The sequence below is a fragment of the Barbus barbus genome (genome assembly GCF_936440315.1).
Source record: "Barbus barbus genome assembly, chromosome: 2".
NCBI lineage: Eukaryota > Metazoa > Chordata > Actinopteri > Cypriniformes > Cyprinidae > Barbus > Barbus barbus.
This window is the reverse complement of record NC_136730.1, coordinates 14,221,085-14,242,449: the sequence shown is the minus strand read 5'-3', so window position 1 is coordinate 14,242,449 and position 21,365 is coordinate 14,221,085. Positions and strand designations below refer to the sequence as shown.

Sequence of the window (21,365 nt, the reverse complement as noted above, 5' to 3'; positions counted from 1 at the left end):
ACAAAAAAGGAAAAATTCCTTCAGTTTGTTTTATTATTCTTTGCACATTCATACAGAAAATAATCCAAAAAGAGAATCTTTTGAAATATACCTTCAAAACTACAACATTAAAATAATATTAAAAGGCCTCTTGCTATCTTCTCTATAAAGGTTACATTTATACCTTGTCTGATTCACAGAGAGGAACAGTAAACAACTAAATAAGACCAGGTGGGACAAAAAGTAAGAGAACAGACGTGGGTGGAGATGAAAATCTAACAAATGAATCTACAGTGTGGTTCATAGCATTGGATTTCAGTAGTCATTTTAATAATCTTACAAAATTAAAAAAAAACCTTCAGTGAGATCAGTGTCGACAGCAGGACTGGCTCTTTAACTCAACAGTGGCCGAACATCTGGATAGGGGACTTAATTTAACAATTTGGAAATATATTAATTGAGTCTGGATATAGTGGATAAGAGGAAAACACTATGTAAACTATCATTTGAAAGCCAAAAAATTTCAAGCTCCATAATTACACACTGAATTAACGACCCACTAGCCTGAAGCGGCACTAGTTAAACTATAAATAAAACATGAAGACTCCAGGGTGGAGAGGAGGAAAATGATTTATATAGTCTCATAGTTTTTGACTTTGGTGTTTGTGAGCTTTAGACAGCACACCAATACACACGCACATATCCATAAAGATTATTTTCAACTTTGAAAATAAACATTTAACAGTCCCTTCATTATATTTAGTCCCGTTTCATTTGAGATTTATGGGAAGACACACACAAAAAAAAAAGTTTCTGACAGTTTGATCTAAAACGGTGAGTGACTGAGACGTGTGCAGATGTGCACAGCAATGAAACACTGATGACATTACTAGGAAGAAGAAATGTTAAAGGGACAGTTCACTCAAACCAAAATGGTCATTTATTCAACCTCATGTTGTTCCAAAACTATTTCTTCTATGAAATGGAACAAGCAATGGGTAAATATTTCTATAGCTTTTTTCAAATAAACATTTTTTTCACCAATACAAATAAAGTCGATGAGAACCAGTGCTGTTTCGACTTCACTGTATGGATGAAAAAGCTGAAAGCTTTTGTTTTCAGTAAAAAACAAGTCAGGAATGACATGAGGGTGAACATGACAAAACGTTCATTTTTTAGGTGATCTATCATGCATCAGGCATTCATCATCCTTGGAGCTGTCATCATGCTGACGACTCTGATCTTACAAAACCCTCTCTCTCTCACACACATCTACTTGCTCTGCACTCAGTGTCGTCTGTCTCTGGAGGTGTTGCTATGGCTCTGTGAGCGCCTGCTGCCCCCTGCAGTTTTGGAGTCGCTACCGCGGCCTCTGTGGCCATCTCTCCCCTTTTCTGCCTCTCTGCCCCTCTCTCTCTCTCTTTCCTTCCCTCTGTCTCTCTCTCCCTCAGTTGAACGTCTCACAACACCTGCTCCTCCTGCGTTCCCTCCCTCTCTGTCACGGCCTTTTGCTTGCTCTCTCCGTTCTTCTTGTTTTTTGTCCTCTTCCTCCTGGAGTTCCTTCCTCCTCTTCTCTCGCTCCTTTATGCGCTCAGCACGCTCCAGAGCTCTTTGTGTCGCCTGGGAAAAAAAGAGAAGACTTAAATGAAGTGGTAAAAAATAGAGGGGTCTACATGATTTAGGCTAGAGGAAGTCATGCTGACCTGTTCTTCTGTGAGGGGTAACCAGTATATACAGGGAGCTGCTTTAGTTTTGTGGAACAGGTCATCAAGAAGTTTCACAGGAGGTTCTTCTGGTTTATCTGGAAATCAAAGAGGGAGACGATGTTAAATAAGCCAAAATAGAAGAACATGATGTCATTGAACGTATTACAAAAGGTAGTTTTCCTCACCTTTCTTCTCAGTTCTCTTCTCTTTGCTCTTGCCTCTCTCTCTGCGTCTTCGGTCCCGTGATCGCGACCTCCTTGTTTTGTCTTTGTCATCCTTCCCGAAGTCCTTGACTTTATCCCGGTCCCACTCCCGCTCAGAACGAGTCCTCTCTCTCCTCTCCATCGCTCTTTCCCTCTCTGCCCACTGGTCTCTCACGGCAGCAGCTCCATCACGCTCTCTTTCACGCTCCTTCTCTTTTTCGTGGTTTGCAGGTGGGAGTGGGTGATGGGTGGCAGGGCGGGCCGAGGTTCCTGAGGCGTGAGGGTCATGACCTTCACCTGCACGGTCACTGGAGACGAGACCTTTATGGAAGTCCAACTGGAGACGGAACAAAATACAACAAAATGAGAAGGGTGAAAAGTATGATTATCATGAGAAGATGAGAATAACTAAATGAGGACAGGAACGGCAAAGAAAGCAGTAGAAACGGAGGCAAACTGTTCAGACCTCGCCCTGCTCGCAAAAATCCACACGTAGTACTTTGGGATTACTTGTGGGCCATTTCACACCATGCAGTGCTTCTCGAGTGGCCACAGCTTCCTCTACAGTGGAGTACTGAGAGAGAACATGACAGATTGGGGGTTAAAAAAAAAACTAAAGGCATCAATATCTCACACATGAATTATGAGATATCACAAGAATAAACAATACAGAATAAATAAAATACACTACTGCTCAATAGTTTGTGGTCAATAAGATTTTTTAATTAAAGTCTCTTAAAACTGCATGTAATCACACATACAGAAAATCATAATTGTGAAATATTACAATTTCCACTTAAATTTAATTTTAAAAGCAATTTAACTGATTCGTGTAATGGCAAAGCTGAATTTTCAGTCGTCACTATTTTCAAAATATTCATTCATTTGTTCATTTTATTGTGTCCTTGCTTAACCAAAAAAACAAAACAAAAAAAAGGTTCATTTCTTTCAAAAACAAAGTCTTACTGATAAACTTTTGAACTTTAGTGCAAAGAAAATATAAATAAAATATATAATAATAATAATGATAACTTACTGTGACATAGCAGTGAGATTTGATCTTATCGATCCAGAAACCCTCCTCCACCAATGTACCCGTCCGATTTAACAACTCCTTCAGCTGCCCTAAGGTGAAAGGTCGCACCTACAGAGAAACAGTTCAAATCAGGGGTCAAAAGAGCAACAAAACATCCAGACTCAATCTAAAAACACAAAACAGGTCAGCAGCATTATTCATACAATTTTAATTATTAAAATTATTTTAGATACAACTCAAATTCCTACATTATAGTGAGTAGTGAACTGAACAATGTGATCTAGTGCTCACCAGGTTGCAGACGTGTATGATGTTGGAGGTTTTTCCACGAGGAGGAGAGAGCTGGCGACCAGTCCGTATAGGGTCATCAATAGTTATGGACACGCCTGATTTCTGCTGACTGATGGAGCGCCGCACCAAAGAATCATTGGGAGTGACTGAGAGAGAAAAAAAAACTATTTTAATCCTACTTCAACAACAATAAAAATAAATACATTTCTTAAAATGTGTTAAGATTACTTTAAATGCAACCAGCAAATCATGAACAGTCACCTTTTTTGGCCTCACCCTCCTGTATTTCCATTGTAATATCAGGGGAGTTCTCCTGTTTCCCTTGTTTTTCTGTCTCTCCTTTAGTCCACTTCTGCTCTTCTTCATCCTCCTCTTCCTTTATTTCTTTCTGCCCATTCTTGTGTCCATCAGATGGGACAATCTGAACCAAGGTTTAGAGATACAACTAAAGTTCACTGAATAGCAAGGTAAATCATGAACTTCAAAAGATGACGACAAAATGTTTTCTATAAAAAGATTCATCCCTAATCCAATAAGGTATTTAACTTTTGTAAAAATGAATGAATGATGCATTTATATAGTTCACCCAAAAATGAAAATTAGCCCATGTTTTACTCACCCTCTAAGCATCCTAGGTGTATACTGCCGTGCAAAGGCAAAAGACCGTAACTTCGATTTTTGTTGAAAATTAGTTATTGATATTTTTGGGACATTCAAGACAATGGTAAAGAAAATAATGGGTCGTCTCAACCTTAACTTCAAAAAGCCCTAGAGAAACCAAGGCAGAACACCGTATAACACCAGTAATGGCTCTTTTGCTTTGTTTGGAACGCTCAAGTCGTGGCCTAATGGTTAGAGAGTCGGACTCGTAATCCAAAGGTTGCGGGTTCGAGTCCCCGGCCGGCAGGGATTGTAGGTGGGGGGAGTGAATGTCCAGCGCTCTCTCCACCCTCAATACCACGACTGAGGTGCCCTTGAGCAAGGCACCGAACCCCCAACTGCTCCCCGGGCGCTGCAGCATAAATGGCTGCCCACTGCTCCGGGTGTGTGTTCACGGTGTGTGTGTGTGTGTGTTCACTGCTGTGTTTGTGCACGTTGGATGGGTTAAATGCACGAATTCCGAGTATGGGTCACCATACTTGGCAGTATGTCACTTCACTTCACTCCAAATGAGTTACGGCGTTCTGCCTTTGTTTACCTATACGTCAATATGAAGTTACGGTGCCAGCTTGGAGTTATACGGTGTTCTGCTTTTTTTTTTTACTGTCCATTAAAGTCTGGCGCATTTTAATTACGGTGTAGACACACGAATTAGATCGTGATCTACCAAACAGCTCCATATGACAAAGCACTGTAAAGCCAAATGCAAAATTTCTAAGTCCCTGGTAGCCTTTCGGGCAGGTACTCTTCAGATTTTGGTAGCCCGAAAATGAATTTAACTAGCCCAAATAAAATAAAGACCATAAATGTCAATCAAAAACATTTTCAATACACAAATATCAACGAATATCAAGGAAAGAGTTTTATTTTACTATTTACAAGGTATCTGCAGAATTATTAAAAATCTATTTAAGGCAATTTGAAAAAAATATTTCTTATACCATTTAACATTTAAAACTGTATAAGGCCTTAAAAACTCTTCAGTTTAGTTGTATCAAACTTAAGGACCCGTGGGAGCAATGTTCCTTCTAATTTTTTTTTCTTGCTGAGCAAAACTTTTCTCTATTGGGCATACATTTCGGGCACCTGAGCAAAAGTATCCTTTATACCAGACCTGTACAGCACGCACACAAAAAAGTGTGTAACTTTTAACTTTAATGTGCCATTTATATTTGATTTGACCCTTGATGTAACTAAACGATGTACATTTTAGGTTACCTGAGAAAACATTTTTACTGTACAATACACCGCAGTTCAAAAGTTTGGATCAATGAAGTTTCTAATGCTCATCACGGCTGTATCTATTTGATAAAAAATACTGAATATTATTTCACAAAACAATATTGTGAAATATTATTGCAATTTAAAATAAATGTTTTCTATTTTAATACACTTTAAAACTATAATTAATTCCTGTGACGCAAAGCAGTATTTTCAGTGTCACATGATCCTTTAGAAATTATTCTAATATGCTGATTTTTAAATCAATGTTGGAAACAGTTGTACTGCTTTTTTTTAATACTGTATTTTGTGGGACCTGTGATATTTTTAAAAAATAAAAAGTTAAGTGTTTAGTCAAAATAGAGATTTTGTGTTGCAATATAAACAATATAAGAATTAAACAATATAAGAATTTTTTCCTTTTTTAAAAATACTTTTAAAAAGTTTAAAGAAAGTTAAATAAACTTTATTCAGAAAGGATGTGTTAAATGGATCAAATTGATAGTAAAGACTTCTATTAGAAAATATTTCTATTTTGAATAAATGCTGTTCTTTTAAACTTATTAAATCAAAGCGTCAAACAAAAAAGTAACAAGTTCCAAAAAAAATATTAAGCAGCACAAGTTTCAACGCTGATAATAAATTAACATATTAGAATGATTTCTGAAGGATCATGGAACACTGAAGACTGGAGTAATGATGCTCAAAATTCAGCTTTGATCACAGGAATAAATGCTACTTTAAAGTATAGGTATTAAAATAGGAAACCAATATTAGAAAGTGCAATATTATTTTACTACATCACTTTTTTCTGTATTTTTGAAATGAATACAGCCTTGATGAGCAAGAGACTCAAAGTCAAAAACCTGATAAATAATTGACCTTGTTTTTGAGTCTATAATATAGGCCTAACATAATAGATTATCAAAACAAACTATTTAAACTGATAGAATAGAATAGAATACAAACTGAAGCAAAACTTAAGCTGAGATCTGTAATTTAAATATAAAAACGTGAACATATGAATTCTTCTATAGCTGTCTAAACATCGTTATGAAGTACAGTTTGTACAATACTCTTGTGTGTGACTGTACATGTTTCAGAGTTTTGTTACCGTTCTTTGCCCATCCTCCGCTATTTCCAGCACTTAATCAAGCCACTCTTCTTTAATACATGAGGACGTTTTATTTCACATGTCATTGCGTTGTCTCTCATGTTGAGCGCGCCTCAAAGATTGAAGTATTCAGTTTCTACAGCGACTCATTTGGTGAACCGTTCTCTTTCTATGAAACCTGTAAACCGCATTCACTGGTTCTAACTCTGTCGTGACATCAGCTCTATAGCGGTTTGCCCGAGCATTGCTTTTCTTTCCCTTTTACTGGCAGCATTCAATCAAATGGCTTCCCAACTAATTTTTGTGTGCGCGAGGCCCATTATTTCTTCTGCGCGGCCGCGGTTGAAGAAGAGCGCGGTTGCGCTCAGCTTAGAGGGAACATTGTGTGGGAGCCCTGTATTTAAGGTAGCCCGTCGGCCAGGGCAGCGATACATTTTGGTAGCCCGACTGGAAAACACAATAGCCCCGGGAAGTCGGGCTAGTGATTTTGCGAGCCCTGAATACATAATCGTAAATAACCTTTAAAAATATATATATTTTTCCTGTTTGTAATTATTCACCAGGCTGTCGCTTCTAGTTGGATGCATGTGGACTCGAATGCCGTGGCATGTAGCATGATCAATCATAAAATCAGAATTAGCCACCTCGTAAAATATGTATGAATTGCCGTGAGATCGGGCTGGCTGGCCTAAAAGTTCGCAATTAAATCTATATCCTACCTTTTCTTGCAACCCGATAAAATCAATCCATGGTGCTGAACGTCGTCGATGTTTAATCCACACGCATTTCTGAGCATGCCTGCTTGCTGGCGTTCACATAAATCCACAAGTCGTTCTTTTAGGTTAGGCTATTTCATTCAAGTCAATAGAAGCAATAATGCTATGTCTAGCATTCATTTTTTTACGTTACTGAGCATAGCAAATAAATTGGTTGCAAAACGGTATCCACTCACGTTTAACATTTAGTCTGCTTATTACCACACTGCTGGTGCCATAAGGTGGCAGTGTGTCTGTAATTCTAAAATTAATACAGTCACATTACTATATGCATTAGCCTATATGAGATGATATGGCCCATGATAACTAGACTTTATACAGGTGTTACTATAACGATTTTGTAAGTGGTGATCAGTGACTAAATAAGTGATAATGTGGAAGTTACTGCCTTTTGTCTTGGTGTGACTTCTCACTTTTTTCAGACAATGCAAAGGCAGAGTACATTAACTTAAAAATAGTGGTAAAAATCAAGTTTGAGCTCAATTTTTTAATGTAGATAATTGCAAAATTTCCACTGTCCTACCTATAATTAATTTGGCTGGACAAGTAAAAAATTTTAAAGCCATTTTTCTCAGTTTCACACCATAGCGAGTTAAGGTCTTTTGCCTTTATAGAGCAGTGTATGACTTTCTTCTTTCAGAGGAATCCAATCGGAGTTATATAAAAAATTTAGTGCACCCCAAAATTTTAGAACATAGTTCACCAAAAAATTTTAATCTGTCAATTTACTCGGACACAAGTTATTCCAAACTAGTAAGAGTTTTTTCTTTTGTTAAACATAAAAGATTATATTTTGAAGAATCTGGATATCCAAACAGTTGCTGGTCTCCACTGACTTCCATAGTATGGAAAAAAATACTACAGAAGTCAATCAGGACCAAGAACTGTTTGGTTACCAACGTTCTTCAAAATATCTTTTGTTTTAAGCAAAAAAAGGTCTTCATACAGGTCTGCAACAACTTAAAGAGTAAGTAAGTGTCTAAATGTTCATTATTGAGTGAACTATCCCTTTATTATTTGTTTCGTCAGCTACCAGTCACAAGCCTGTGGTCATGCTCACCTGTGTCACTGTGCGTCTGATCTTGAGGCCCTGATCCTCCTCCGGTTCCTCTCGCTCACGAGGCCCAGATGAGTCCTCATCTCCAGAGAGACGCCCCTCATCTGGGTGCAGCTCGACCACCGCCTCCTGTAGGGGCTTGACGTCTGGAATTAGCGTCTGTGAAAAAAGGTTTTGTGGTCAAGTAAACGTGCCAAGTTAGGTAAAATATTCTTATGCAGTACTATTAAGCATAAAACTGACCATTAAAATTTAGTAATTAATTACGTCCATACTATACAATGTCCATATATTTACATCATCATAATAGTGCATCCCTGAACCTGTAACACTGAATTTATTCAAGCAGACAGGCAGGCTGTCAAAAACAGGTAGTGATTCATCATGTATCTGTTAAGGTAATGTGGGAGCGGTCTTAGATAATTTACCTTCAGCGATTCTGTGGTGATGCTGATTGATGGCTTCTTGGCAGTGACTGCTGTACTAGAACCCCACCTTCTTTTCCTGCTGGCTCCACCCACAGGCTCTGCCTCAGATGACGCAATCTCCGTTTTACCTAGTGCCAAGGAAAATTAAATCACCAAATTGCACAACCTAGAAACAGATCCAGCTGTAAATGTTAAAACATTGCAAAGCATATAATTCTTAATTGACCTTATAACCACTTTTTGTTTTACTGGAACTGTACTGCAAAGCAATTCAGCTTCTTTACGCATAGAAGAGCATGCTTTAATGTAATTGGAACAGGGTTTTTTTCAGCAATATGCACATTACATATTGTTGCACTGCACTGCTTTCATTGTAGAAGCTACATAATGGGATGGATCGATTTTGGTGGAACTTAATTAATTTTACACTCTAGCCAGAGTACTTGTTTTCACTTTAAAATTACTTGGCGAGGACAGCATCCTGCCCCATTTACCCCATTTATCAACAGGTTTAAATACTTTTTCCTTGTTTTGGAGGAAACACGCAGAATGGGCTGCAACAACCCGTCAGTGGAAAACGGGTCAAAAAAGTAATATTCTGAAGACACTTACTGCTCAGGGAGATCTTGCGGGCAGCAAATGATTTTACAGCGGAGCTCTGAAATGAAATAGAAAGGAGGAGAAACAAGATCCCAGTGGACGTGTGGAGGAAGAGACAGACACAACAGACAAAAGAAACATTGGGAAAAGGAGGGGAATGAGAGAAAGGAGAGGGGGAAGAACAGATGCACAGCTATCAGTTACACCAATAATGTACAGTTGCACTATTAAACAGAGGCTTTGAGAATCCCTTCAATATTATACATTTTAAAGTCCCTTATATTTGCTATTGCTTTAGTTTTTACTTTAACATGACTTCGGCTAACACATGCTTGACCAAATTCCCTACTTTCCCATATGTGCTGTAAAATACAGGATTACTAACACCCTCTAACCTCATCGTTAACAAAGCAAAAAACCTTCTTTCCACTTTAAGTAATTTAAAAACAAATACATCTTGGGAAAAAGGGTTTTCCTGGTACCATTGACACCTGATTCCTCTCTGGCTTGGCTATGGCCCAACCGCACAGCAGTGTGCACTGTATCTAGGCAACAAAGGTCCAATCAGAGGAGGCTGAGGAGTGAGGGCGAGATACGATCACAATTGAGTGTGCTGATTGGCCGGCTGACAGGAACTGCATTTTGTGTTTCAATAGCTGTTTTTGGCTCTTGTGGTGGGAATTGTGATTCAAATGGTCTTTGAAAAAGTCTTTGAAGTTTATGTTGAATGTTCAGGAAGCAACGAAAGTCTGTGGCAAAAACTCCCCGAGTCCACACTGGCTGGGGATATAGCATCCACACTATGAACCAACAAGAAACATGACGTTTGACAAGCCAAAATTCTGGTAATAATCTGTCACAGCATTTTATCATTGCCATCAAGTCCTTTGTACACACAGCATGCCACAAAAACACCTGTGATGTGCAGGTAAAGAGGGTTTCCTTTACTTAATGTCTTAGGGTCTCACTCTGGTGCTGTCCACAAGTTCATTTGGGAATTTTGGTGAATAACAGCAACAGGAAGGCTTTTTTTTTTTTTCTTCAATCAGCCTGGAACAAAGTTCTTTGAAAGTTATTTTTCTTTATTCCATAAAGTCCATTTGCATTGCAAGTTTCAAGACTAGTCCATAAAAAAAAAAAAAAGCATGGCTGTTGATAAACTTCAGACCCAAAAACGGCAGGAAAAACTGCTTGTAGCAAATGAGTCCATAAGCCTCGCTTCATTATCTCAGATTGTTCAACTCACTGAGATTAGTCCACAGGCATGTGAGAAACAGCAGATGTCGGTGTAATGAGTCTCTGCAGATATCAGTTCATTAGAGTACTGAAGTGTGGGCAAAAATAGCAGGGGGCGTCAAGACAGCTGTGTTCCCGCTATGCTGACAGGAGAAGTCCATCTGATGCTTGTGTTTGGCCAGTGTAAATGCTTTGAAAAATGTCTCTGTTGGTGAGCATCACTCTTTCTTTTGCATAACACAACTGACGCCTCCCCTGTCTCACCAGCTATTTTGGCTTCTCTTAAGCAGTCCCATCAGGAGGCCACATCAGTTTTGTATGATGAGACAGTGGCCAATGATCCGGCAGGTTCCGTCAGGCTAAGTGTGCAGTGGCGACTCTGGGGGCCTAGTTCAGGTACAGCCGAGACGCTTGGGCATAGCGGGGCAGGTGATGGAGGTGGTAGAGGAGAAGAGGTGGTGGCAGTATGCAGGTACCAGTATGAGCAATGGAAGAGGGGAGGGCACCTTCACAACAAAGCAATCAATGGGATTTTAAACCACAAAACAATCAAACTACCAGATCCAGAGATAAAGAGAAAGGGAACAAGAGTGAGAGACAGAGTGGCAGAGAGAGAGAGAAATAGCTGGAAAAAAGAGAGGACAGAGAGAGACTAGAGCCTACATCTCAAACTACATGTTGCCAGTCTATCATTCTGCTCACTACAACTCAAATACACACTGCGCTGTTTAACTAAACACTAATGGCACAATATGATAAGGATTGTTTTATAAAGGGGTGATTTTACAGAATTTCTCAAAGGAGGGTTATTAGTCTGAGAACTTCTGAAAAGCAGTTGCCTCTCTAAACTTTTTTAAAGCACCACAGCTAAAAATATATTTTAAAATAAAAATCGTTGATCTTAAATCACATCATGAACTGACCATTTTAACTCATCTTGACATCTTTTAAGCTACAACAGGATTTACGTTTAACACAAAAAGGCATAAAATATAAATGTGTTCATCTGCACTTTTAAAATTAGCACTGAATCATCCTCGCTCACACACAATGACCTCAACAATGTCTAATTTCACACATTATTAGCCATCCACATCCCCCACACACTGCTGCTACATAGTAAAAGGAAAAACAGAAGAGGATAATGGCAATAATAGTCTAACATTCAATCCTACATTGAATCTAAAGAAAGACAACAAATGTGAAATCACTTTGACTCCAAAAGGTTCAGCTAGAACTGCCTTACGAACTTCAGTCACGCCTCCCCATATTTCAGGGTTATAGTTTCCACTGGTTCTTCGTTCTGTGGGCCTTCTTACCTCCTCTGGGCGGGTGTCACTGGAATCTGCCCCCTGGTGGTCAGGCTGTTGCATAGCACTCTCTGAATGAGAGCAGTCCTCCAGTTCCATGGCAACTTGGCCTGCAGGCTCAGAGAGAGCTTCCTGCTTTACCTCCCTAGAGAAAGAGTCAGCGAACAAGAGAAAGGGAGACAGAAAGAGAGTGAGGGGTAAGGTGGCTGAGGCTGGTTGATCTGGGTCACTCTATAAATAACTGCCTGGCTAAATTACGCTCAGTGCCAGCATCACACATACATAAACAAGATAATATATGCCATGATAATAAAACTTGAAAACATTGAGAGGGAAAACAAATACATGTGTATCTTTTTAAATGTGTACACAGGCCATGGCTCACTGTCATCAACAAAGGACTGTATACACATTTAAAAAGACACAATTTAACAGGTAGGACTTGAGACATAACTGAATTGTACAGCTAGAGGGGAAACAAAACCGTGAAGATTAAAGACAGTGAATATAAATGCAGTGCATTTACGAATCACAATACCACAGATATGTAGAAAAATATATACACATGTCAGCATGTTAATAACAATGTATCATCGTATGCTAAGCATGCTGTTTCAATGCACCAGTCTATAATAATTCAAAGGTTACAATAAATAAAGAAAATAGCCTCTTGGAATTACAGAGGTTTCTGATTTGTGGCCCTTGAGCTTTCCACCCAATAAACTAGCAGAGTTTTCAACATTGATAATATAATGGTTTATTGAGCACTAAATCAGCATATCAGATTGATCTCTGAAGGATCATGTGACGCTGGAGACTGGAGTCATGGCTGCTGAAAAGTCAGCTGCTCAATCATAGGAATAAATGACATTTTAAAATATTTTAACATTATTACCCAAGTTATTTAAACCTCTTTAAAAAAATATACTAAAATCACCTTATCAAGCCCAAACCTATGAAATTGTAGCGTACATCCAATGACCTTCATAACCAACCATCATCAGCTCTCACAATAACAAAACAGTTTGAACACATAACAGACTTGTCTGAATTGTATGCAACACTTTTGACATAAATTTAAACCATGGCAAACAAAGCACTGGCAGGGGAACAGATTGACTGGCTCCTAACATCCCCGTAACCTACAGGTGATCCAATTGAATTCACCGCTCAATAGATAACCAAACCCCTCTCTCTCACATAAACACACACCTGTGCAGCACACCTTGGCACCGTGGTCTCTAGAGACACAAAAGCCCTGATGCCATTTGCTCTGAGGAGGGAAAAACGGCCTCTAGCTTCTCAGAGCACAAGGCTTTCCCTTTGTATTAAAGCAGTCAACACATGCTGAGGGCAAGGGGGACGGGTAGCCAGAGCCCCCGTGGACAAAAAAGCCAAACGCTTAGAATACTTAACATTTACACATGAATGCAAAGCTGGCAAACACCAAGAGGAAAACCTGAAAGACAGCTTTAAACTGAACTACAGTGGCCTCAGAGTTCATTTTCTGTGCATTAAGACACTTTGTAACAGTTAATGAAGAATACAGTATTCGGACTGACTTTCTCAAATAATAATCGTATACAGACTGACATTTTTCAAAGTTAGTGATTGACATTTGTGATTTTCCATCACTGATGTCATTGCTCACTAGGGAACATCCCCTTGCCCCTTGAGGACTTTCAATGCCTAGCAGCATATGAATACCATTCTTAAGATTTGCTTTACGTTAAAGAAAATAGGTGAAACCTAAAAACACCAATCTATGCAACCTATCATTTGGATCACAAAACTTAAAACATTTTTAGCACATGATCATTCTTAGTGTTTCCTTACCACTATTAATTTCAGTATTAAGTAACAGGTTTACTACGCCTAACTGCTTACATAAATTGTTACACTGTTAAATGGGCTTAGGTGAAGTGCAAGCTGAGTTAACATTGTTTTATTCATAAAATGAAATGTTGCAATCCTTATCATCGTGGACATGGTATCTCCATTACTAATTTAACACTACATGCATCTCTCATGATTAAAATTGCCATGATTAAAATTGCACATCCTTAATGAACCCAAGTGCCTAAACAAGATCCCCTTCCCCCAACACCATGACCGAAACGCCTGCGTTTCAATATCAACCGAGATACCCATAGAAAAAAAAAATCCTTTTTGGGCATCTCGTGCGCCGTTTGATTCCATTCGATCGTTATGACGCCAAAGAATGCTGCCTAGGTAGGCAGCTCACTGGGTTTTAAGACACAGTTAAAAGCCCCCTGGCTCTGCGATTTCGAGACAGCATCTAAAATTAAATTAATCTGTTTCGTTTCACATCCAACTGAAGACAATACAGGATTCACCATGCAAACACAATCGCCCGATCGATTGAGCTCATAGTGTAAACGTCTATCTCCTAAACGATGTGCCTACCCAGCGCTGGAGGGTATTTCTAGAAACCACCTCTCCCTCTCTCAACCCTTACCCGTTTTTGTTGCCGTCCGATAGCATAATGTCAGGCTCTAACCGGGATCGCGACGGCCGATTCTATACCGGTTCTGCCGGTAACGGATGCGTAGGAAGAAATGTGAGAAGCGGACGCGCTACACAAGGCTGTGCTTTTTTTTCTGTTTTGTGCAATGCGTCGGTATAGTCACGGCGGCGCTCACAGAGCAGCCATATTGAGCAGCGCTGGGGGAAGTATGAGAAGTACAAGCAGGACCCCTCCTCCAAGGCCACGCCGGTTGATAGGCTGTCGCACAGAACGCCTGATTAAAAATACAACCGCCCTCATATTCCAAACAGGCAAATTAAATGTTTTAAAAAGATTAAAGATTAAAAAGATAAGATGAGATAATTTTCCGACTGCTGAAGGTTTCTTACAAATAAAATAAGGATCAAGTTCGTGAACAGTCGTGAAAACCAAAACCAAAAATTATTTATTTACATATACTACATAATTTGTCATTTTCTCACGCTCATGTGGTTCGAAACTTAAATACAGAACACAAAAACGACATTTTGAAAAATGTTGGTAACCAGTTTATTGTATGGACAAAATCAAATCTTAAAATATTTTATGTTCCACAGAAGAAAAAAAAAACATACAGGTTTGGTTTGGAATGACATGAGAGTGAGAAATTATGAAATTATTAATTTTGGGGTTAATGAATCCCTTTGAGAATTGTCTTATTTCTGCATACCTTTACAATAATTGTGATCAGCTCTTCATCCAAGTACATATTGATAATCCAGTTAAACAAATAATACACAAATGTTTACATATTCAACTTTTTTATTGACCAAAACTGATGATTGTCTGGCTGGAAAAGAAGGTATTTCTAATAGGTTTGACGTCCACCTTGCTGGATAAAAATAGAAACCATTTAAGTAATTCATGCAAAGAAGCACATCAGATAGTTAAGCAGTATTGTATGGAGGAACTGGCCAAATGTCCTCCAAACTGATGATAACTTACTTGAAACATTGTGTTGCTGTTCTGCTGCTAAAAGTGGGTTACTTCAGATACCGAAAGCAAAGGTTCAAATACTTTTTTACTCTCAGATCATTTTATTTAATACATTATACATTTCCACTTATTTGTTTTATCAGGGACTTTTTATTTGGTTACATGACTTTGAGAACTGATCACAATGTAGGTCAAATTTACGCAGAAGTACAGAAAATTATTTTGTTCTAACTGTCTAGTGTCACTTCAGAAATCTTGTTGTACAAACCCTGGGCTCTAAAAACATTTCTACTATATATAAAATAAGGAGAATTTTATTAGGATGATGTTGGTTTAATTTCTAACTATTTATCAGAATTGTGTTTAGAATTATGTAGGACCAAGACTGCTGGAGAAAACTTGTTAGTGGCCTATTGCCCTAGTCGGGGCCACAGGTCTAAAGAAAAAGATAAAAGACGTAGCAATTCTGTCACCAACCTGTGCACAACAATAATGATTAGTCAGTAAGTGTCATAAAATCTCATGGCTCTCCTCACTGCATTTTTAACATTAGCTGATATAGCATTATTTCCACTACATGTCACTAAATAAGAATAAAGATAAAAAGACCAAGTGCTGGATGTCCTGGCGAGAGGCACTGAATGAGGCCAAACGGGCAATCTCGCTAAACTATGCATGACAACAGACGGCAGTTTTAGCTCGTGCATTTCTGAGCACACACTTGTTGGGTGGTCCTGCATTTAGACAAATTTCTGTGATTCCAGAGATGGCAAAGTGGAGACAATGGTTATGAAAATCAATGAGGTGTGAAAGACAGTTTTACTGAAATGTGTGACTTGAATGGCAAGCATCCCACACATTTTGACCAATGAATTTCTGTGCATTTTCCAGTCATTTGAGCTCAATTGAAATTAATTAAAAAACATTACATGTAGAGAGCATATAAAGTAAAACATTCCTCATAAAACTTATTTTCCTGGTTATGCATGATCAATGAAAGCATGGAGTTTTTCTTTTTTTTGCATTACATTACCTATGTAGTTCAAAAACAGAGATATAATAGGAACAGAAAGACATTAAATTCTTTCCCTAAATGGCAGATGAACAGAACAAAGTAAAAAAAAGGATAAAAAGGAAATATATTCTGTCTGAGAATTCATTTAAACTGTATTCTATTTTATTTACAACTCATTAATAAGCAAGCTGAATGTTTGCATTGAAACACATTGAAAGCACTGTTTTTGTACCTGTACAATGCAATGTAACTGTGTGTATGAAAGATTTTACTGACCTTGAAGATTGAGCCTTTTTTTCTTCTTTAACATCATCTCTTCTGTTTTCTTCCTCATCCTGGTTGAAGTAAACAAAGACAATTATCAAAATTCATATTAACAGTAAATTAATTTCATTATGTATTTTTATTGCTAAAGAACTCCGTGTTTGTCCTCAGATCACACTACCAGTGTGAGAAGTTGAGCTGAACTCATGTACACCCAGTCAGACTGGTGCATCAGTATTAGCATGGCAGAATCATCATCAGAACACAGCTAAGGCAGAAGTAACCAGCAGAATTAAAATGCGTAGGTCTGATATGTGGATAAGCCAATTACGCACCTTCTTTTGGCTGGATTTATCCTGTGAAGGAGAGCCTGAAGAATGAGATGATGATTCTGAATCAGTGTCAGATGATGATGACTGACTTGGTGTTGACAAACGTCGTTCATGACCCTTCTCTCTCCGTGAACGGTCTCTTGTTTCATCCATTTCTCCTCCTTCAGATGTAGAGTGTGGCAATTTTAGAGACTTCTCACTGTCTTCTGCTGGTTTAGATGACTGTTCAGGTGGCTCTTTCTCTAGAACTTTCACTTCTTTGTCTTCCTCGTGTTTTGTTTTAGGCGTGGTCGTAGAGGCCTCCGCCTCCATAGCAACATCTTCAGAGCACTTCGGCACTGACACCTGCTCATGTTTGGAGGATGATGTAAGTGAATCAGGTGGCGGGACCGCTGAGAAAATGTGTGGCCTTCTAGTTGGGAAAGTGGTGGATGACGTCAAATGGAATGGTGCAGAAGTCTTATCCATGTTCTCGTTTTCTTTTTCCTCACTTCTTTTTTGCTTGTCTCTCTCCTTTTTTAACTCAGAGTCTTGAGCATCTTGTTGAGCAGTGGGTACTGACACAGACACCTCTGGCCCGAGAAGCTGCTGAGCGGAGTCTTGCACTTCTGCATCACCATCCTCGTGCTCTTCAACTTCCATCTCTCCTTCTCCCTCCATCCCTGCCTTCTGTGCACCATCAAACACGCCCTCTGATTCCATTTTGCGGACCAGCAGGCTAAGTGGACCAGGTCTGCGTGTGGATGGGGGTTCTGGGCTGCTGGATCTAGAACTGGAGCTGGACTCCTGTCTTTTGAGGGATGGAGGAGAGACCACGTCTGCCCCTGGAGCAGCACCTTCTGCTAGGTCTGCTGGCTCATCTTGGTCACGTGGGCTCTGTTTGGGAGTGTCAGGTAGCGGGAATGACAGCTCTGGAGGTGGAGATGGGGGAGGAGTAGGTTGACGGAGCTGCAGAGGTGGCTGGTGGACTGGTTGAGGCTGGGGAGGGATGTGCTGTGGTGGCTGAAGCTTTCTGCGGGATCGTTGGGGGGCTGCAGCTGGTGGAGTGTGTACAGGAGGAGCCCGGATGTTCTTTTTCCCATGTGAGGTAGGACCCCATTCATCATCGTCGTCACTGTCATCATCATCCTCATCGCTATCAACTTGAGCACAAGCTGCAGCCCTTGCAGAACGGCTGAGCTGCAACACCGAATGGGCAGGGCCTGCTTCGACCGGGGCCGCTCCCTCTCTCTCTTGGGCACGGGGCATCATGAGAGGCAAGCCTTGACGCTCAGGTTGTCCAACCACGCGCACAGACAAGGAGGCAACTGCACGTGGAGGAGAGGGTGTTGCAACCTCCTCGTGGCCAGGAAGGAAAGAAGGATGCCAGATCCTCCCAGCTTTAGTGTCAGGTGACTCTTGAGACACTGGAACAGGGCCTGTATCCAACCTGTGTGATCCCAATAACCCAGGGTCCTGTGGCAACCCTCCTCCGCCTGCCTGGGTTGCAGACAGATGAGAGTGTACGATGTGATGCTGGAAAATAATGTAAATGAAAGACCAAACACATACATGAAAACTGAGCAGATGTTCCTAGACATGCAATTTCTAATTATTTATTCAGTAGTGATGATGTAATGCAATCTAGCAAGCAATCAGAGTATGACTGCTTGATGGTCCATGAAAACTGACTAGCATTTCCTCAGAGCACACTGCAAGTGTGAGAAGTTTAGTTGAACTCACTTACACCCAGAGTGACACAATCAAACTCTGGTGCATCAGTATTAGCATGGCAAGCTCATCACTGGAAACTCTCTACTGCTTCTACATGATTGCATATATGCTCTGTGAATTCTGACTGCTTGCACAGAAAACCAATGATGTGACAGCAGGTAATTTGTTTTGGACAGCTCCCTAATCTATAATTCTCTAATATATTACAAGCCACAAATCAAATCAGCATGTTTATTTGCTGATTAATTAAATCTGATAGAGGGCACAACTGTATTACATGAAATAAAACTTTACTTTGTGCAAACACTTAAGCCAGTATTATGCAAAGACTGTGTGTGCTTACTTTCTCTGGTAGAAAGGAAGTGCTATCTTTGGTTGGCGTGTGCTCATCCTCCTCAGGACCAGCAGGACTCTGTGTCTCTGAAAGAAGCATATTGCAAAGGTCATGCCTAGAGTTTTTTGAAGGTGAAAAAAACGCATACAGTGTCTGAAAATTGAAAGCATAAACTCAGGAGAAAGTCAATGCTATTATGAAATCCTTAATGCACAGGTTATAAATTTCATCTAATAAGCAAACAAAGAATACAACTGTTGGATAGCTATTGAAAACCACCCAGAATTTCCACAGAGCACACTGCAAGATAAGTTAACTCACTCACACCCAGACAGACTGGTGCATCGGTATTAGCATGGCTCATCACTGGAAACACTAAAATTAGCATACGAGACTTCAAACATTATGCATCACTGCATGTTAAGATTCCCTGCACAGATGGTGTAGTCGAGTCAGTGTTATAACCTGCGTGTATATGTGCATGCAAGTCTGCTTACCATCTGCCTCAGTGGCCTCCCTGGCTTCTCTCTCCAGTCTCTGTCGGAGGAGCTCCTGCTGTTTGGCCAGGTACTGCTTTATAAAGCTGTTCTGACTCATCTCCTCTCCAATCTGATACATACACAGAAAGCACACTCGAGTCAAGGTTACCTCATTAACAATTCTTGGAGACAATAAGTATGACAAACTTGCAGTAATCATGTAATAGATGTTCAGATGCTATAAATGACATATTTGTGTGCTTAATTTATGATTAAAAAGAATAATTTATCTGATGCCCTGGTGAAAGTCTCACTAATTCCATAATACAATTTTGCATTTTAACATTTAAAAAAGTTGGATATGGATAATCATATATAACCTAAGTTCTATTTCTATAAGATAAATTTGCGTTCCTTTAAAAAAAAAACATACTAAAATCCCTTTTATTTACTAAGAAAGTAACAACTATCATTCAGAGGGCATGCAACCAATTATGTGCAATAGGTTGTATGCAACAAGTTTCAAACCATGTTGATCATTTAAAAGAATTAGAAATTAATGTATCAATACAGTAACCTTTATAGAATGCTGAAACCTTTTTAAACATAAAACTATAATTCTACAATCTATAAAGATACAAATGAGAAGAAATTGTTAAAATGTCTCTTACCTGAGAGTTGGGCTGAAGACCAACTTGATGGGTAGATGTTCGTTGGAGATTCTCCAACATAAGAGCCTTTAAAAACATAGCAGATGATGCACATTTAAAATACAGATATAGAAATGCACATCAAACCCAGTAAAGAAATTAACAGTATTTTTCATAAACACCCTGTTTAGGTTCATACATCTGATCACGCATTGTTTCTTGCGATATTAAATAGAATGTTCGTATAAAGAAAAGGTCCGAGAACTTCGAAAATATCTCACTTACCGGACCAGCACAACATGACTAACTTAGCGGTTTGATACAAGAGAGAGACTGAAGAAGCCTCGCTGACTGAAGTGTTTATATTAGAGTTGGGAGTGGCTTTAGCCTCACAGTCATTACATTAGCACATACTTCGCAGATGACTCCGTTAATCTGACAGTTATGCTAAGCGTCGATGGAAAATAGGCACTGAAAGAAAAAGTCTCTCACGTGAATGCGATTTTGAACAATTGAAAGACGTGTGAAATACTCCGACCCCCCAAGAACGCGGCATTTAAAACCAAATTAGTTGAGTGATTTACATGTAATAGCCCACAGGAAATGCCCAAACTTGATTAACGAGCGTGAGTATAATTTATTTCCATTTGGCATCTGTAGAAACTACTGGTTATTTCTACCATGTTTGTTTATAAATGTTGTACAAATGTCAAACGCGCATCCATCACACGAGACTGACGCACGCGCGCCTCCCACTACAAACACAACGCGCGGGCACGACGTCAACTCTGAGACCTCGGCTTGTCTTGACCGACAGATTGTTTACAAAACACCAGTACTGCTTTATTATTTAAATTACGTGATACAACCACACAAATAACGGAAAACAATTGCCGTGCGGCGCGGTAAACGGTTCAAACTATCCGCATGCACGCGATGAGCGTTCCCGCTCTCGAAGCAGCGATACTTGGCCTGTCTGTCGCGCTCCTCTCCTGCTCAACTTGACAGCAAGCGCACGGTTTAAGCCCGCCCTTTGACCAAACTCACCCCTTTCAGCCGTTTAATAAGTGCATTTTTCTGTCCACTTTTGGCGAGCCCTCTTTCCTCCAGGGCGGCTTTTAAATCCGCCACGCGAAGCGAATGAAGCGGTTTGCCGTCTAACGTAACATCCTCGAGTTCCGCCATTTTGCTTCACGAACTTCTGGGGCCGTGCACGAGCGGACTGTGTGCGCGTCACCGCGCACTGATCTCCGGAAGAGAGCCAGATAAACATAACAACAGAAACAAGTGGATGCGCTTTCAAGAACGAAGCTTTCTGCTCTGCTCCTTGTAGTCTTCATCCAGGATATTTAAGTTACAGCAACAGTTTAAAATTGCACTGTAATAGTTATTTGGTGTTATGACCCCTGTGTCCTTCATAACAACACAACAGGAAGCGGGTGGCTTAATTCAGTTTCTAAAACCATCCTAAATTGTCTATTTTCTGGTTTATTTGGGT

At 39.7% G+C, this 21,365-nt stretch overlaps 1 protein-coding gene across 1 annotated transcript; it reads right to left on the bottom strand.

The window, feature by feature from the left end:
• Window positions 1-15: 15 nt before the first annotated feature.
• On the bottom strand, window positions 16-21,078 carry acin1b (apoptotic chromatin condensation inducer 1b). The gene is made up of 17 exons (XM_079442608.1): window positions 20,915-21,078; window positions 19,889-19,954; window positions 19,236-19,347; window positions 18,748-18,824; window positions 16,695-18,206; window positions 16,372-16,430; window positions 11,627-11,762; window positions 9,084-9,129; window positions 8,472-8,599; window positions 8,047-8,202; window positions 3,477-3,636; window positions 3,216-3,361; window positions 2,925-3,032; window positions 2,355-2,462; window positions 1,871-2,225; window positions 1,683-1,780; window positions 16-1,599 (listed from the first exon to the last, which is right to left on the bottom strand). Exons 1-17 carry the CDS (start codon window positions 21,050-21,052, stop codon window positions 1,267-1,269), a joined length of 3,738 nt encoding a protein of 1,245 aa, XP_079298734.1. The 5' UTR covers window positions 21,053-21,078; the 3' UTR covers window positions 16-1,266.
• Between the last annotated feature and the right edge of the window lie 287 nt (window positions 21,079-21,365).

Excerpts from the sequence above, each read along its gene's own strand:
- acin1b (XM_079442608.1), bottom strand. The coding sequence starts at position 21,052 with ATGGCGGAACTCGAGGATGTTACGTTAGACGGCAAACCGCTTCATTCG. Across the intron at positions 18,825-19,235 it reads GGAGGCCACTGAGGCAGATG|AGACACAGAGTCCTGCTGGT; the intron begins GTAAGCAGACTT and ends TGCTTCTTTCAG. Across the intron at positions 8,203-8,471 it reads TCACCACAGAATCGCTGAAG|ACGCTAATTCCAGACGTCAA; the intron begins GTAAATTATCTA and ends CTTTTTTCACAG.